General features: G+C 34.7%; 1 protein-coding gene and 1 pseudogene across 1 annotated transcript in view; one reads left to right on the top strand and one right to left on the bottom strand.

Moving 5' to 3' along the window:
• The window catches only part of PIK3C2G (phosphatidylinositol-4-phosphate 3-kinase catalytic subunit type 2 gamma), a 377,014-nt gene that overhangs the window by 209,949 nt on the left and 146,957 nt on the right, over nt 1–20,108 (bottom strand). Inside the window, exon 16 of the mRNA XM_036065643.2 lies at nt 15,410–15,598. Coding sequence (XP_035921536.2) covers nt 15,410–15,598 — 189 coding nt within the window. The remainder of the gene's footprint in view (nt 1–15,409; nt 15,599–20,108) is intronic.
• Nucleotides 11,363–12,013, top strand: LOC118518684 (tetraspanin-2 pseudogene; annotated as a pseudogene).

Genomic DNA, 20,108 nt, shown 5'->3' with positions numbered 1-20,108 from the left:
TTATTGGTATGAATGACAATAGAGAAAGAAAATAGAAACAAACATCGCAATAAAACAAAACTCTTTGGTGAACACTATACCTCTAATTATGTATTTATTTCCAAATACTAGAATGTAAACTCCATGAAAGCAGAAAGCTTTTGCCTGTTTTGTTCATGGATGTGTTCCAGATGCCTCCAGATTGGTGAATATGCTCTACATATATGTTTGCAGAATGTCTAAACTGAATTATCTTTCCACCTAAAACATCTCTACTGGTAGACTTTCCTCTTTTGGTCTGCGTTACTATCTTTCTCCAATCATGTAGGTCTAAAATTTTGAGTCATATTTTCCCCCTCTTTTGCCCTCTTCATTGGTTTTTCCCCCCCTTTCCCATCTGGCAAAATTCAATTCATCTTTGAAGTCAAAACTCAAGGACCAATTTACTTGGGAAGCTGTTCCAGCTACTTGGTAGCCCCCTGTAGAGTTTATCACAGCCTTCTCAGTGGGATTCTATATTATGTACTTGGTTGAAGGCAGGCTCATTCATTATGAATCCCTGATACAAGCACAGCTGAATAATAAGTTCTTAGTAGTCTCTTATCTTTATATCTAATCATTTGCCAAGTTCAGTTGGCTTTTTTTATCCTAATGGTACTCTAGCATTATGCCTGTTTTTAGAATGGAGTTTACATTCTGCAACTAGCTAGTCTAGGCCATAATTATCTCATGCTAGTACTAACATTTTTCATAGTAATACCTTATAAATTTCCCTAAATTATTTCTAAATTCATTTCTCATAAAACATTAAATGGTTTTCTATTTCCAATGTACCTCTCTTAGGCCCATACTGCTTATCTAGATAGCCAAGGCTAGAAGAACACCAGATTTTTCTCTTACTGTAATACTGAATAAACTGCTTTGGCTTACTAGTTATTTTCCTCTGAAAATGTCATGTGCATTCTCACCTTTGTGAGCTCTGTAACCCCACTTGGAAGAGCTTCTCTTTTCTTGTTAAATTTCCAGTCCTCCTTCAAAATGTGGATCAAATCCTCTTAAAAGTGACTATCCCAATCTTTACTAATCACTTCTCTGAACTCCAAGGGCATTGACTGGCTGACTCCATTGGGCAATTAAGATATGCTAGTGTTTATTAGACTTTATCATTTTTTATATATGTGCCATCATTCTTCAACTAGTGAATAAATCAACTGTTCTAGCCTCTTTTTTTTTTTTTTTAATTCTTAGGCTTTAGCACCATGCTCCGTACATATTGGGTCATTAATAAAAATGCATTGATCATGATGATAATAATGAGAAAAATCATACTATTGAGCCCATTTTATTTCTTGCTGTGGTCTGAAATAATTTACATTGGTAGCAATAGATTTAACTCAAAAATACCACTTATGTAAGTCCCAGGTTTTTAAAATTTGTTTCCTCTCAGTCAAAAGGGTGAGAGAAAAACAAATCTGAATGTAATAAAAAAGAAGGATGTATTGTTTTTTTTCAGACTCCTTCAGGAACAGGAGAACAAACATTAGTTACATCTGTACAGCCCCAAAGAAAAATTATATACTTGTATTAATATGTGAAACTGTTGGGAAGAACATTTTTACACATTAATGGAAAGGAGTGGATCTTTTTATTCACTACTCTTGCATGAAGTTTAGGAAGAAATTGGAAGAGAAATTGCTAAGAGACTAACCACATGACATCCTGAGATGTGACTAAGGCCTAACAACAGTAAAGCATATCCAAATATAACTTTCATTTGATTATTTTAGGAAGAGTTGGCCACATTAAGAGAGATGTTGGCAGTGTTAGTGAAGCTCCTGGGAAATGTGTCCCTTCATACATAATGGCAATATATAGCAACATGTATTTTAAAAAATTTTTTTAAATTTGATTATTCCTTGATCTAATGATCTACTTTTGGGAATTTATCCTAAGAAGATAATCAGAGATATATGTGAGGATATATGTAATTGGATATTACATAAATGTCTAAAATAAAAGTTAAATAAGCTATGACCATATAATAGAATACATGTAGTCTAAAAATATCAAAAGAATATTTAGTGATATGAAAATATAATGAAAAATATATTTAAAATTTAAATTTAAAAAAAATATATTTAAAAATGTGCATATTTTTCCATAAGCTTGACAAAAAGATGAGAACATTAAAAATATTAATACTAAATATCTGAATGGAAAGTTCATGGATGATTTTAGTTTTCTTTTTTAAGCTTAATTTTTAAAGTTTTTCCAACTTTCTATATGAAAGTTTCATTGGTTACTAAAATATAATGATTTTAAAAAGTAAGGCTCATTTAACTAATTATGAATATATATGAATAAGTGCAAGTTCATTACCAGCACTAGAAAAAAGCTCCAAATCATATGTTCCTTTAAGAATAAACATCGTTGTGTAAAAGAACAAGTATTATATTTTTTTGGTTGACTTAAAATATTCTTTTAGCATAATAGGTCCAAATAGGGATCTCTGCCTCTGGACAATTTCTGCTTAATACCTTTCCAGGGCCCTGAATTCAGGCAAAGATCAATGAACAAATACGTTCCACAACTCTTGGCATTTCTTCCCTGTGATGTTGTCTGAAATTGTTTAAACATTCTCTTGGGATATAGTTATTGGTATTTCATGCTCAGTAACACATTCCTCAATGAGGTGAGTGTACCCATATTTTCTGAATGTCGTGGGATATTTACAGACTGAAATGTCATATGTGGCAAAAGAACTACAACCTATTTCAAATTTTCCACAAGCCAGGTTATTGTACTTTCCAGTGACTTGACTTGCTTCAAAAATACATATAATTCCTGCCAATAATAAACCAGGAGCCACTCTCTAGTGATTCTGCTAACCTTGGGACTACTAATTACTAGGGGCATGGGCATTATACCTTGAGTCTGGGGAAGAAATGAAAGTATCATTAGAAGATTCATTAGGCTGATATTAACGAGGACCTCATCTACTTAAATTTGTAAGAAGCTTTCTTATAATCATTCAGAAAATAAATCATTTATAATGTAATAAATGGCACTCTATCGGATTTGAGATATTAAAAAGATGCAAGGTCAGTAAAATTCTATGACTTGGAGAGAAGATCATGTAAGGTGAGGAATTTTTATTTATTATGAATTTTTAAAATTAAGTGTAACAAGAGTCCATGTGAAATAATCACTTCTTTAAGGTTATTCATCATTTTAATTGTCCATTTAAGTAACTTCAGGTTATTTAATTTACTTTCCAAGCATGTCTGAATAGAGAGCAAAACCAATTTTGGTCAAAAGCAAAACATCACACTGGCTTACTATTCAGTTTTATATGAGTTTCGTGAGCAGTGATTCTATCTATTCAGGCCTTAGTTTCCTCTAATTTGAGCTAACAACTGAGTCTTTGGCATCTGTAAAAGGACATAATACCACAGCTAAGATAAATATAACTCTGTACAATAATTGTTAAGGAAATATTTAAAAATTGCCTATAGTTCTTTGTTCAATGAGTTCATGTAGACACAAAGAAAAAACTGCTCCTTGAAGACTAGAGTTGTAAAAGTTAATAAAAGGAAACTAAAGACATGTGGCTAAAAAACGCAAAGGTGAAAAAATTAAGTAAAATGAAAGCAATTTCAAGATAAACATTTTCAAAGGAACTTTAGTGAAATATCAACTCTGTATTTTGCCAACAGTGTAAACACAAAATTTATGGTTAAGCAGAGGATTAAGATGGAATAGTAATCCTTACCTGGGCGGGAAAGGAAGAGTATCAAGTATTTAGATAACTCTTTAGCTGAATGTAGAAGTAGGAACTGCCCAGTGTTTAAGTTGCTGTGCAACAGAGGTTCTCCTATTTTTGGTCTTAAGACCCTTTTAACACTCTTAAAAATTATGGAAGATTCCAAAGAATTTTTCTTTATGTGAGTTATATCTATCAAGAATTGCCATGTTAGAAACAAAGCCAGGACATTTAAGAAATATTTATCAATTCATTTAAGATAACATCAATTACCCCATTACATGTTAACATAAACAATATATTCCTATGAAAAACAGCTATACTTTCAAAAACAAAGAAAATATTTAGAGAGAAGAATGATACTTTTTTAGATTTTTACAAGTATCTATAATGTCTGGCTTAATAGAAGACAACCAGATTCCCCTATTTCTTTCTGTATTAAATCTGATGCAATACTGCATGTCTGAAAACACTCTACACGCATAAGTGAATACATGTGACAGAGGCAAGTGACATATTAGAGTTATTATGGAAATAGTCTTGACCTTGCAACACCCCTATTAGCATCGTGGGGACTGCAAACCTAGTTTTGAGAATGTAGTTTGGCATGTGTTATTGTTGTGGGGCCATATATTAAGGAATCTGCACCTGTGGTCTGTTTTGAAGACAGCAGCCATCAACTTATCTTTTCCCTGAATGACAAACTGGCTTTGAAATCACATGACCAATGCTCAGATTTGGGGATCATCATTCCTCTTCTCTCCCCTCAATCATTGACAACTCTTCTCAGAGGGCGAAAGGAACATCACCAAGGATCCAGACAACCTTCAACAGGGCCAGTGGCATCATGGAGTGAAATTTCAACAGAAAAATACACATGTCAACTTCTTCCACTTGACTTGCTTTTTTGTCATTTCTATTCCTTTCTTATTTTCTCCCCATATCATCGTTTTTCTCTTTTGTTCTTCTTTTTCTAGTTTAGAAAATGATACAGGGTCAATATCTTACTCAAAAAACTTTGAAGTGATGGGTAAAAGCCAAATGCAATGTAACAAATGTCAACCCTTAAAAAAAGCAACTTTGGGTAAAATGAAAAGCAAAGAAATTTGAAATCAAATTTAAGTGTAAGAGAAATGTGAGACTTCGGAATACATAGTAAAAATTCATGCAGAATGACATGAGGCTATTCATAGTTAAAAGCCCCAATGTCAGATTAGAATTAGAAAACTATCAGAAGTGCAGAACAGTTTCTCCAGCAGGTTTTGAGTCTGATGACACACTCAGCATCAGCTTGGAAGAAAAATGTCAATACGAATATATTTGCTATTTTTCTAGTACTAAAAATGATCAGATATGACAGAAGAAATTTTATTCTAGGGGAAGTGGGGAATAAGGATTCTTTAAGATGATTGTAAACCTCTACCCACTGAATAATTCATGTTCTTTCAAGGATTTTCACATGATTACAGAATATTAGAACTCAAGGAAACTTGGAGACCTGGATCAATCTCCTGATTATACAGATGAAAAAACTAAAAGTCAGAGAGTTTGAGCTGTTTGCCCAAGGCCATCTGTTGGTGGCACTGAAACTAGAATCCAAATATCCAGAATACTAAGCCAACAGGCTTTCTGTAGTACTTCTAGGAAGGCCTTTTTCTCTTTTGACTAAATATTATCATATAGACTTATATGAAATCCACAAAATGAGCTTGAATGTATTATTTATTTTATGGCATTCTAAATGATCAATAGAGACATAATAGTGAGTAATATAATTTGTCTAATTGGACTAGGACATTGGTCCAGTCATAACCCAGTAGGAATAAGAATGATCCAAAGAGACATTAGGAATTGTGCAGAGATATTTCTTGATGGAAAGCCCATGGATTTGCATATAGAAATTGAGAATTAACTATATATTTATGGTATTAATTAGACTTATTCATAATTAAAGAGTTAAAGCTACTGATTTTGTTCTTCTATATGATTACACTTGATTTTACATACAGACGAGCTTAGAAAGGCACCACATAAAGCAAGTGGTATACTGGAAGCACCACATAGAATTTCTGTGGGTTTTTTTTTAAGATTTTATTTATTTATTTGAGAGAGAGAGAGCATGAGCAGGGGGAAGGGGCAGAGGGAGAGGGAAAAGCAGACTTCCCGCCAAGCAGGGAGCCCAATGAGAGGCTCAATCTCAGGACCCTGGGATCATGACTTGAGCTGAAGGCAGATGCCTAACCAACTGAGCCACCCAGGTGCCCCAGAAATTTTGTGTTTGGATGGATTCAACATTACATTCAAAAGCAGCATGACATTATGAAAAATAATAAGGGGTTTTGAGTTTAGATATGAAGGGTCTTCTTTTCCCATCTTACACTTTCTCTCTAAGCAAATTTATCTATACCCTTAACTTAATTCCCATCTTTCTGTGGATGATTTCCAAATTGGGATCTCTAGCTTAGATTTCTTCCTTGAACCATCACCAGCCATCTCAAGCACATGTTAAAGCCAGGCTACCCCAACCTGAATGGCAGGGTTCTTCTTCTAAAATCTATTTGTTACTCAGAGTGTCCATCTTAGTGAATGTTTCTATTTTCCACTCACTTGCATTTATACAGAAACCTAGAAGTTATCTTTGACACCCTCCTTTTTCACTGTCCTTCCTCATTCAATCCTGTCACTTTTACTCTTAAATGTTCTGATTCTGTTCATTTTATTTCATTACCACTGCCACACTTCTAAGGCTTATTTCCTATCCTCTGATGCTGAGACTACTTCTATAGCTTCCTAACTGTCCCTCATTTACTTTTGCTTCTCTCACCAAATTTATGCTTCACTCAGAAGCCAGAATGATCTTTAAAAGATGCAATTTTGTGCATTATGCTAGTTCTAGTGCCAAGTGAAGTGCCTTACATGAGTAAGCCATCAGTAAATAACCATTGAGTAAATGAATAGACAAATTGGGTTTCAGTTCTTCATTTGTAAAATGGGGATCAGTAAAATGGGGGAAATTGTAAATGTTGGTAATAATATTAAAGAGGTTGTTTTATAGAACAAATCATATAATATATTACAAAAGTGCTTTGCAAGCTATGTCATTATTCAATTGTGAAATATTTATCATATACATTTTAACAAGTGAATTTAACTTATTTAAGCTTAATTGAAATAAAATTATCAATTTATCAATTTTTATAGTTTGGCATTAAAAAATCTGAAAACTCTAAACTCTTAATATAATTCTGATGAAGAGGATAATAATGATAAAGATGATTGGTAGAATTTTATTGAATACTCTTGTAAGTACTTTATCCTATAAGGCACATAATGTTATTACCCCCCATTTTATAGATAAGGAAGTTTGCCAAGGTCATTCAAGTAATAAATGGAAGAGTCAGATATGTCTGATTTCAAAACTTGTGCTGTCAACTGTGAAATTTGGAAGCAACTCCAAAAACTCTCTAAAAGTGCACACAGACAAGATATACACCTTTGGGTTTATGCTAGTCTACATTTCTCATTCTCAGTATATCAGAAGAGTATTGACTCTTTCTTCATAGACAATATTGAAACTTCCACATTTTTCTCTTCCATATTCATATTTATCTATAACTGTATTCATATTTTTCCTTGCCTCCCACCTGAGATGAAGAAGTTACTCTCTTCCTTTCCTTGGATAAAATTCCCATTTGTACTTTTGTTCCAGGCTATTGGCCGTTAAAACCTTCTCATTGCGCCACTTCAACATCCCTCTACTTTCTGATCTTCTCTTCGTGCATCATTCTTCATGTCAATTTGTAAACATGTTTGAGGTTTTTTTATTTGAACAAGCATACCAACCCCAAACCTCAAAGCCTTTATCATCAATCTTATTTCAAGAGTCACAATTTATTTATTTCTCTCTATTTCCTCTTTAGGATCTTGAAATATGGCAACCAACTTTATTGCATTGTTATAATTGTCTCATGAATACCATCAGTGACTGCTCTAGTCTCAATCCATTGATTTGTTTTTAGACTTAATTCTACTTAATACCTCTCCAAAACCTTTGAAAACCTTTTAAAAAAAATTATTTATTTAAGAAAGAGAGAGAGAGTGTGTGTGAGAGAGAGTGCAGGGGAAGGGGCAGAGAGAGAGAATCTCAAGCAGACTCCACACTGAGAACAGAGCCTAACACAGGGTTCCATCTCAGGACCCTGAGATCATGATCTGAGCTGAAACCAAGAGTCCGACACTTAACCAACTGAGCCACCCAGGTGCCCCTTTTGAAAACCTTTTTTATGAATTCTAAATTACCACTCCTTTCTCCATCTCCTCTGACCTCTTGGTCACTCTCCCTATTGCCTTTCCTGGCTTTGTTTGCTCTATACTGCTCTTAAAATGTTGCTACTCTCCAGGGTTCCATCTTATGCCCCTTTCTAACTTCCTCTACATATATACACACAGTACCTCTACTTCTATGGCTTCAGTTACTACCTTCAAGCCAATAATTCACATATTATTTTTCAAGCTTTGGTTTCTCTACTAGGCTTCAGGTCTGAATATAAAACTGCATACTGGTCTTCTCCTTCTAGATGCCCCACAGGTTTTTAATTATGCAACATTCCAAAATAGAACTCTCTATCTTACATCACCCAGATTTTCTCTTTCTTCTATAAACCTTGTTTTGATTAATGATATAGTTTTCTATCATTTACCCAAAACGGAAAGCTCAAAGTCTTCCTTATCTCTTCTCTTTTTTTAAGTTTCCTCTGAAATGTTTCTCAGATCTGCTCTGTGGATCTCTACTATTTTCAGGCCCAGACCATTTTTCAAATGGACTATTTCAATAGCTGACATCTATCTAAAATCCTTCCTCTCATTTTCTTTCTTTAGTCCATCCTTCACAATGATGTCAGCATTATTCTTGTATAACATAAATCTGATAGTATGACTCCCATTCTTAATAAAATTCCATGGGCTGCAGAAATGAGTCCATAGTAACTACCTGGCTCATGAGACCTAAAACATCCTAAACTGACCTATCCTTTTCAGTCTTGTCTCACAGTACAGCTCCCTTCTATTATGATATTAAATTACTCACTATTCTCTGAACCTCTATAACTATGCACATGCTAGTCTTTCTTCTTGAAATGCCATTTCCTCTCTTCTCCACTCAGGAAATTACTATGAATATTTCAACTCAGAATTCAATTCCTTTGTGAAGATTTCCTTACCTTCTCAGAAAGAATCTGTCTCCCTCTCCTTTGGGCACATATAGCACTTAATACTTTGGTTATAGTATGGAATATATTGTGGGGTGATCTTTAGCATTAGTCTTTTTCTCTAAATTGCTTTTTAGAGATAGTCACTATGACTTATTATTCAGTCTCTTTGATTCATTGCATGTGAATTTCCACATACACATATTTGTGCTCAATATATAAATGGGAAAGATACACCATCATCCATCACTTAATTAGTCTAATGTGGAAGTTATAACTGTCTCCTTTTCCATATTCCATACTACCTACTTATAATGCCAGTCAAGAATGTCTTTTTTTTTTTTTTAAAGATTTTTTATTTATTTGACAGAGAGACAGCGAGAGAGGGAACACAAGCAGGGGGAGTGGGAGAGAGAGAAGCAGGCTTCCTGCGGAACAGGGAGCCCAATGTGGGGCTCGATCCCAGGACCCTGGGATCATGACCTGAGCCGAAGGCAGACGCTTAACGATTGAGCCACCCAGGCGCCCTGCTAGTCAAGAATGTCTTTAGTGTAGGGGTGCCTGGGTGGCTCAGTCATTAAGCGTCTGCCTTCGGCTCAGGTCATGATCCCAGGGTCCTGGGATCGAGCCCCTCATCAGGCTCCCTGCTCCGCGGGAGGCCTCATTCTCCCTCCCCCCCTCCCCCTGCTTCTCCCCTCCCCCCCCACTCCGCCTGCTTGTGTTCCCTCTCTCGCTGTCTCTCTCTGTCAAATAAATAAAGTCTAAAAAAAAAAGTTGTAGAAACTTAAAAAAAAAAGAATGTCTTTAGTGTAAATTAATCTCTACAATAAAAGATATAGTGGTTTCATGCAAACATGTTTTTGAAACATTTTTCCAAGGAAACTGATTTTGGAAGCTAAGGTACTGCCTGTTAAGCATTGTTCTTCTTCCTGCAAAATAATAATTTTACATCATGTAGGATGGCAAGTTCTAGTACCTTGTCAAATTTTTATTTAAGCTTCTGATGTAATGCTCTGATGCCAGTTCAGAGTTGCTATTTTTAAATGAATACTTTCCTTGAACTGTCTTTTAATTCCTTGGGTAATTTCTGCTTGCTATTAGCAGTTGAATAGTCATGCCTGCACATCAGAGTTCAAGAAAACAGCAACCATCTGCCAGGAACCACAGACCTTAGCCCCTGGTCTCTGGTATTCTGACAGCACTGCCTTCTTTAATGGAAATATCAGTACCCAGTGAGCACACTGCTGGCACTCAGTAGTGGAAATATTAACACCCCATGCCCCACACTAGGTAAATTAAATCTCAACATGTCTCGTGCTAAAAATAAACCAAAAGGAGGTGGTGAATCTTTAGGTTGGATTAAATAAACAGCAATATTAAAATTCTCTGAGCTAGAAATGGAGCACACCAGTTCTCAGGAGGTTAAACCATTGGAAAAATAGACTATTCAAAGGAGAAAAAAATACAGATCTCTGAAGACCTCACTCTGACAACTCACTTAACAAGCACAAACTGTTTGTTCTCAGAAAAGTCAGCTTTTGAATTTAGATAAGTTGAAAGGTTCATTTTTGGAAACAGCTTGTCCTCAAGTTCTTTAGTAGTTCAGTTAAAGAGAGTGGGAGTCATAGAATGAGTGCAATGGAAATATTTTAACCTTCCCAGTGACCTTCTTTGGTGCATGATAGGGAACTGTCCAATGTTCAAATAAATCAAATTTCTGCTCAGTTTCCTGAATGATGCTTAATAAACAGCACTCTACTTTGAAACCAGTCCCTATAATTTCTAAAAATCTGATTGTTCAGAAAAAAAAAATTACACAGCTAAGTAGAAACATCCAAGCATGATTAGATAGTTCAGTACTGCTATTTACTGTAATAAGACCATTTTAAGATAGTTTTACTTACAAATTTAATATGTAAATAGCCTAGAGTATTTATGTAGAAAGGCTGTAAGCATTGCAGTTAAGATCTCAAGCTCTAAATCTCTGGATTTAACCTGAGCTCCTCAATTTACTAGCGTTCCATTGGGCAACTTAATCTCTGTAAGCTTCAGCTTCCTCACAGGTACAATTGGAATAATAATAGTATTTGCCTCATAGGGTTATTGTGACTATTAAAATTAGATAGTACTAAGGGTCACTAAGTAATAATTTGATCTTTATATTTAAAACATTGTGTCAAATAGATTTTCAGCATCTATTTAGGTAGAGAAGGCTCACTATAAACAGAATTATGCTTACTTATCAGGGATCAGAGAATATGGAAGTCCGTCTAGTGAGTCCTTTCATTTTACAAGCAAGAAAACTAAGCAGTATTATAGGCTTGTTCTGACAAAGATTTTTATAAGAGGGTGCCCCAACTCTGAGCTCGAGTGCGGGGTTGGGGACTCAGGATCCCAATAGAGTGTGGGCCTCATGGGGCGCCTCTGCAGGTGTTCGGGGTGCATCAAGTACCTACTGCTTGGCTTCAACCTGCTCTTTTGGCTGACCCGGTCAGCTGTCATTGCTTTTGGACTATGGTTTTGGTTTGGAGGCACCATGAAGGATTTATTATCAGAGGATGAGTCATCGCAGTATATCTACCTGGGGCTCTCTGTGCTGGTTGGAGCAGGAGCGCTAATAGCCATGGGCTTCTTCGGGTGTTAGGAAGCCATGAGGCAGTTTTAACATGTGCTCAGCTTTTTCACCTGCCTACTGGTGATAACTGCTGCTGAAGTAACCATTGGAGTATTTGTTTTGATAGGCAAGGGTGTAGCTATATGACATACTCAGACCACGTATGAAGAGGCTTATTATAACTATTACCTTACAGATAGGGAAAAGGGAAATAGGACTCTCAGTACTTTCCACTCAACATTTCAGTGCTGTGAAACAAAAGGTCTGAACAGGTCCAACCCATATGCCCGAAGGAGCTTCTAGGACACAGACATTGTATTGATGAAATTGAGACCATAATCAGAGTTAAGCTTCAGGTCATCAGAATTTGTTGGTATTGGAATTGCAGGACTCACGGTCTTTGGCATGATGTTCAACATGGTCCTTGGCTGTGCAATGCTAGGTGCATGAGATGTGATATGAAGCCACTTCTACATGAAAATTGCAAGATACAGCTTTCACATGGCTGTCGCAGGAGCGGTCTCCTAGCTCATTTTTAATATTCGAAGGACACTTAGGATCTAAAATAATCCGCTGTTAATTGTACATTTGCACATGTATGAAGGTTTGGCTCATTACTGATTTACCCCTTGAGTAAATGCCTACTGCTTATGTTGACTGAAAGTATATTCATGTGTGATCTGCATGTTTCTGGTATATGCATTATATATAATGAAATCTGTTCGCTGGGAATTCCAGATTCTTGTTATGTGAGAGCAACAACTTATTTACCTCTGAAAAAAGATCAAAACTTTTTTATAACCTTTAAAAACTTGGTATTCAAAAAAGATTTTTCTAAGAAATATCCCATAAACTTTATAAAAAGTATTAGTTGACACATTTAAATATCTTTAAAATAGACCAAGGAATATCTTAGTAAAACAATAATAATTCCCCTCCATAAAGCCAGTTTATGCTTTAGAAACTAGAAAGATGTTATATCATCTAGTGAAAAAATTAGGTTTTAGAAACATTATAGAGATATCCAAATTCTATAAAGAACTTATTAAACTCAACACCCAAAGAACAAATGATCCAATCAAGAAATGGGCAGAAGACATGAACAGACATTTTTCCAAAGAAGACATCCAAATGACCAATACACACATGAAAAAGTGTTCAACATCGCTCGGCATCAGGGAAATCCAAATCAAAACCTCAGTGAGATACCACCTCACACCAGTCAGAATGGCTAAAATTAACAAGTCGGGAAACAATAGATGTTGGCGGGGATGCGGAGAAAGGGGAACCCTCCTACACTGTTGATAGGAATGCAAGCTGGTGCAGCCACTCTGGAAAACAGTATGGAGGTTCCCCAAAAAGTTGAAAATAGAGCTGCCCTATGACCCAGCAATTGCACTACTGGGTATTTACCCCAACAATACAAATGTAGGGATCTGAAGGGGTATGGCACCCAGATGTTTATAGCAGCAATGTCCACAATAGCCAAACTATGGAAAGAGCCAAGATGTCCTTCGACAGATGAATGGATAAAGAAGATGTGGTGTGTATACACACACACACACACACACACACACACACACACACACACACACACACACAATGGAATATTATGCAGCCATCAAAAGGAATGAAATCTTGCCATTTGCAACGATGTGGATGGAACTGGAGGGTATGCTGAGCGAAATAAGTCAATCAGAGAAACACATGTATCATATGACCTCACTGATATGAGGAATTCTTAATCTCAGGAAACAAATGGAGGGTTGCTGGAGTGGTGGGGGGTGGGAGGGATGGGGTGGCTGGGTGATAGACACTGGGGAGGGTATGTACTATGGTGAGCGCTGTGAATTGTGTAAGACTTGAATCACAGACCTATACCTCTGAAACAAATAATACATTATATGTAAAAAAAAAAAGAAGACGATAGTAGGAAGGGAAAAATGAAGGGGGTGAAATCGGAGGGGAAGATGAACCATGAGAGACTCTGGACTCTGAGAAACAAACTGAGGGTTCTAGAGGGGAGGGGCATGGGGGGGATGGGTTAGCCTGGTGATGGGTATTAAAGAGAGCACGTTCTGCATGGAGCACTGGGTGTTATACGCAAACAATGAATCATGGAACACTACATCAAAAACTAATGATGTAACGTATGGTGATTAACATAACATAATAATAAAAAAACTAGAAAAAAACTAATGATGTAATGTATGGTGATTAACATAACATAATAAAAAAATAGAAAAAAAGAAATATTATTCATACCTCTATTTTTTACCTTTATAACTATTCTTTTAAGATTAAATAGCTTTTTTGAGACATAATTCAAATGCCATACAATTTACTTAAAGTGTACAATTCAATGGTATTTACCATGTTCCCAGAGTTGTGTAACTGTAACTACAAAAAGAAACTTCATACCATTAACAATCAACCCCCTTTTTCCCCAACCTTCCCTAGACCTAGGCAACCACTAATCTACTTTTTGTATCTATAGATTTGCCAATTTGGGACATTTCTTATAAATGGAATCATACAATCTTTTGTGACTGGCTTCTTTCATTCAGCATAATGTGTTCAAGGTTTACTCATGTTGTAACATGTATTATTACTCATTCCTTTTTATTACTGAATAATATTACATTGTATGGATAGACCACATTTTATTTATCCATTCATTAGCTGATGGTCATTTGGGTTGTTTCTCCTTTTTGGCTATTATAAATATTGCTTCTCTGAATATTCAGTGTGAGTTTTTGATTGAACATGTATTTTATCTTGGGTATATACTTAAGAGTGGAATTGTTGGGTCATACAGTAACTCAATGTTTTATATTTAAGGAACTGAAAATTATTTTCCAAAGTGGTTGCATCATTTTACATTCCCACCAGCAATGCGTGAGTTTTGTAATTTCTTCACATCCTGGCCAATACTTATTTGTCTTTTTGATTATAGTCATCCTAATGAGTGTGAAGTGGTATCTCATTGTGGTAGAAAAAGAAAACTTTCACCTCCTTTTCTATCCCAGAAGTTTTGGAAAGTACACTAATTTTAACATAAACCTAAGTAAATCAGTTTGAAAAGTCCTTTGTGTCACTCTCTCCCCGACATTTCCCTTCTGTCAGGACCTTGAGAGAGAATTCAGAATTAAACTGGGCTCCACAATTCTTCTCTGATTGAGAGACTGCAGACTTTCTTCATGGCATCAGTGAATTGATGCTTATCAAGACCGATCTAAAATAGCTCTTCTTGGCTTTTAATATAAAATAGAAGCCAAGGAAGAGCTGTTTCCCCAAACCAGAGCCAGCTTCCACACTTATTCCCACATGTTTCCCCCTAACTATGAGAAGACATCATTACTCCACCTCCAACTGCATCCCTGTGTATTTTATTCTGTGAGAAGTTCTGGAGAATATATAAGGGATAACTTTTCCCCTTTTTTTCTTACTGTTATCATTGGCATATTTATTGTACATTTACTATAAGTGGGGCATTTTGTATAAAAGATATGGTCCCAATTATTAAGGACTTTTTTCTTTTGAGAGGGGTAAAGAGTAGAGAATTTTATTTTTCCCTATTTGTTTTGTTATTTCTGTAAGAGTAATTAACTCTTCATTTAAGAAACTAAGACCATTAATTATACTTCCAGTTTAGTACAGAAGACTGAATTATAGCTTAGATCTGTTTAAAATTTATATTCATAGTTTACATTTTTCTAAATTTAGTATCTATAGCTATTGAAATTGGGAACAACCAGAATAGCTATTGAATTAATCATAGAGTCCTATTTTTTTCTCTTCAAATTTTTCTCATCTGTAATATCATGCTTGTTATGCAATTCTTACCTAGCAGTCAGAAGTCCAAGTGCCTCCAAAGGGCAAGAAAATTTCCATCTTCTCAAAATGGTATGTATTTCTGAAACAGTTCTTTCATCCCATCCAGGGGCACTACCCAGGACCAAAGGAAGGGAGCAGTTTTCATTATTGCAGTAGAACCGATAAAACCATACGTATCTTCTCTTTTCCTCAGAGAGTCTGCAAAACCAGATTGGAAACTGTAATTTATTGGAGTTTGCTACACTAACAAATGTTATAGTACAAAATCTTACTCAGTTCTTTGAATTTCATTTTAGTTTACTTTGGAAAACATGTCCTTTATCTTCTTGGGACAATTTGATAGGTTATTTTATTAGCTTATTTCCTACTAACTTCCTTCTTTTATGGAAAAATAGAGTTCAGTTCAGATAATTCACATTTATTTTTCCTCCCTCTCATTTTGTCATAATAATGACAAAAATGTCATTTTGGTTAACAAAATCTCTGTCTCCTTTAGGGCAGAGGAAGTTTTATCTGAATCCTGCCACATGTACTACTTAGAACAGAGGTAATCGAAAATTTACTCTCTTACTTTCTTTACAAGTTAATTTAGACCCAAGTGTGCCTGTGAAGCAATGACATATTTAAAAAACGATATTCCTTCATCTCAAAGCAAGTTTCATGAGAGTTCAGAAAACTCTGCACTAAACTTCAAAAACAAAGATTTCAATTCATCCCTGGATTTGGGCTTTAAATTCTCATATTTAGCTGGAAGTTTGGAGTTAGAATGCCAGTGAATAGGATTTCTTTAAATGCCCGAGGGTTTCCCCCTGGAGAATGGTTCCAAACAGAAGATCGAAATCTAGGACTAGGGCCCTTGACTTGCTGACAGTTTATCATGTTTTGATCACACTCCAGCAGAAGCATTCAGAACCACAGTTCAACTGGAGGACAGCACTTCTCACATGACAATGACAGCTTTTAAACACTGTCTCCTCCAAACTGACAGCGTTGCTCAGCTTAAATTAGCTAAAACTTCTAAGAAGGATAGTAAGAAATATTAAAATATTTTAAAGGTTAATATTTCTCTACATTTTTAAAAGCCACCTTCATCTACAAAATGAAAGGGTTGGATTATAGAGATTTTTGAAGTATATTTGGGTTCCTGTCCTATTTTGTCACTACCTTCCCCACCAGAAAGTCCTCAGAAGAAAAAAATTCCGTTACAAAATTATCAGATTATGACTAAACCAAATTATTTTGTTCTGATTAAATTCCTTTCTCCCCAGTATTGAACAAGATATTTTTCTTTTACTTTCTTTTAGTGAAGCACACTTTCAAAAGGAATGCACACATTCAGTTCAATAAATTTTAACAAATGCATATTCTGAATAAAAACCATACTCCTTTCAAGATACAAGTTTTCTCATGCAAAAAGAGGTAAGCACTGGCAGGATTTCTTTCACTCAGGATTAATATTACCTATTTTAGAACTTCACATAAATGGAATCATAGAGTAAATACTTTTATTTATAGCTTCTGTCACTCGGTACGTTTTAAAATTATCCATATTGTTGAGTATATCAATAGTCCATACATTTTAACTAATGAGCATTATTCCTTTGTATGAATACACCACAGTTTGCTTATCCATTCTCCTATCTGATGGACATTTGAAGTTCCTGTTTGGGGATATTATGAGTAAAGCTGCTGTAAACACTTGTATGCAAGTGTTTGTAAGGATGTATTTTTTCATTTCTCCTAGGAAGTTCCTGGGAGGGGGATGACTGGGTTTTATATCAGGTGTTTGTTTACCTTTTGAAGAAACTGTCAAAATATTTTCTGAAGTGGTTGTAAAATTTTACACTATTATGTGCAGAGTATGATAGTGCTGGTTGTACCACATTCTTGCTAACACTTGATTTTGCCCATTTTAAGATATTATCCATTCTAATGGGTGCATAGTGGTATCTATATGACTAATTTGGGGAGAATTAGAGTTGTCATCTTAACAATAGGGAGTATTCTAATCAATGACATGCTATAACCTTCCATTTATTGAGGTTTTCTTTAATTTCTCTTAGCAAAGTTTTATACTTTTTAATGTAGAGGTTTTGATAGTTAATTGAATTTTATTTTACTCTTATTTTTTATTTTATTTATTTTTTTATTATTAACAAATAATGTATTATTTGTTTCAGGGGTACAGGTCTGTGATTCATCAGTCTTACACAATACACAGCACTCACCACAACACATACCCTCCCCAATGTCCTAAAGATTTATTTATTTATTTGAGAGAGAGAGAGATTGAGTAGGGCGAGGGGCAGAGGAAGAGGGCGACAAACAAATTCCCTGCTGAGTGGAGAGCCCATCAAGGGACTTGATCTCATGACCCTGAAGTCATGACCTGAGCCAAAATCAAGAATGGGACACCTGACTGACTGAGCCACCCAGGTGCCCCTGTAAATTGAATTTTAAAACAAAATTTATTTTCTGTTTTTCACTGAAATACAATTGCATTTTGTACATTGATGCCAAATGCTATGATCTTACAATAATCATATCATCTGAAAATAGAGGAAGTTTTATTTCCTTCTTTCCCAGTTTGACACATTTAATTTCTTTTTCTTACGATAGTGCACTGGCTAGGACTTCCAATACAACACTGAAGAGAAATATTTAGATAGATATCCTTGCTTTCCAGTTGTAGGGGGAAAGCATTCATTCTTGCACCATTTAATATGATGTTAACTCTAGATTTTTCCATAGATCTAGATTTAACTCGGGATTTTAAGGTTGAGAAAGTTCCATTCTATTCCTAGTTTTGTGAGTTTTTATTATGAATGAGTGTTGAATTTTGTCAATTGTCTTTTTCCCCAAATCTATCAAGATGATATAATTTTTCTTATGTATCTTTTTCCATTTTTAAAGTTTTAATCTAGCTGAATCCTTATATTTAAATATAGGCCTGTAAGTAGCATAAAGTTGCATGTTGCTTTTGTAAGGTAGGTGACAGTTTCTGTTTTTAATTAGAGTTTTTATTCCATTTATATTTAACATAGTATGGATATAATTTCAAATCATTTCTTTGTCCCTTTTCCCTTTTTTTCCTGTCATCTTTTGAATTATTTTCTTGTATTTCATTTTTGTATTCCTCTTGTTCTGTAAATGTGCACCTAAAATTTGGGTGGTGTAGTTCTCTAGAGATTGCAATATTATCTTTAGCACATCACAGCCAACAGTGAATTAATATTAATATTAATATTAATTCGCCTTATGTATAAGAACCTTAAAACAGTATGCTTTCATTCTTCCATTTCTCATTCTTATTATAGTTGTTATACATTTTATTTTCATATATTACAAACCCAGCAGTACATTGTAATTATTTTTGCCTTATATAGTTAATTATTTTTTAAAGAAATTGTTAAATGTGTAAGTAAAAGTAATTTTCTTTCCCACCTATTTTCCCTTTGTAGTGCTTTTCATTTATTCTTATATATTGAGTTTCATCTATTTATCCTTTTCTTTCAGCTGGTAGTATTTCCTTTAAGATTTCTTACAGTACAGATAAGCTGATCATAAACAAATTCAGCTGTGTTTAATTGGAAATATTTTTATTCCACCTTCATTTTTGAAATATAATTTTACTGGTTATAGAATTCTAAGTTGATAGATTTTCTTTTTCCCTTTCTAGATGTAAGATAATAGTCTACTGTCTTTTGGCTCCCATTATTTCTGATGAGAAATCTGCAGTTAATATGATAGTTGTTCCCCTGTAGGAATTTGTTTATTTTCTCTGATGCTTTAAGAATTTTTATCTTTATGTTTAGTTTTTAGAAATTTGACTATAATATGGATGTGTGGGTGTGTCTGTGTGCTTGGTTTCTTATATCTGTGGGTAGAAGTTCAAAAAAATTTGTAAAATTTTGACTATTATCACTTATTTTATTTTATTTTATTTTTTTTGGCCTAGATCTTTCTCTCCACTCTTGTGTGTCCAATACACATATTGTCAGTATTGTCTGATAGGTTACAAGGATCTATCACTATTTTTAGGATTCTTTTTTTCTGTACTTCAACATGGCTTATTTTCTATCGCCCTTTCTTCAAGCTCACTGTTGTTTCTTTATTATGCAATCTATTAAGCCTTTCCAGTGATTTTTAGAAAATTTAGATATTGTTTTTCAGCTTTTAAATTTACAATTTTATTTACTGAGACTTCATTTGTTCACTCATATACACCTTTTTTTTTTTTTTTGTAAATCCATAGATGTCTTTATAATAGTTGTATTTAAATCATTAGCTGCTAGTTTAAAAATATCTGGATTTGTCTCTGTTAACTGCTTCCTCCTATCCTGGGCTCTGGTTACATATTCCTGAGTCCTTCTATGTCTAGCAATTATTGATTGTACATTAAATATTTAAAATGCTACATTGTCTGCATTTTGCCATCTTTTCGGTGTTAAATGTTTTGATTTTTTTTAGTAGGCAGTTTAAGCACTAGCAGATCAACTTTAGCCTTTTGAGACTTGTTTTAATGATAGGTTGGGCCTCGCATAGTCTTTCGTCTTGGGCTAGAGAACACTTACTCTTAATATGCATCTTTCTGGTTTCTTTGTTGAATGCTTGGGGTGTTCTGGGATCTTTTTTCATTCTTATTGGTCAATATTTCTCTGTCTTCCAGCACTGTGCAACCTGTGGAATCTACATTCATTTCACATTT

The sequence above is a fragment of the Halichoerus grypus genome, chromosome 6 (assembly GCF_964656455.1).
Source record: "Halichoerus grypus chromosome 6, mHalGry1.hap1.1, whole genome shotgun sequence".
Taxonomy (NCBI): domain Eukaryota; kingdom Metazoa; phylum Chordata; class Mammalia; order Carnivora; family Phocidae; genus Halichoerus; species Halichoerus grypus.
The sequence above is the reverse complement of the archived record's forward strand: the minus strand, read 5'-3'. Positions and strand labels throughout refer to the sequence as shown.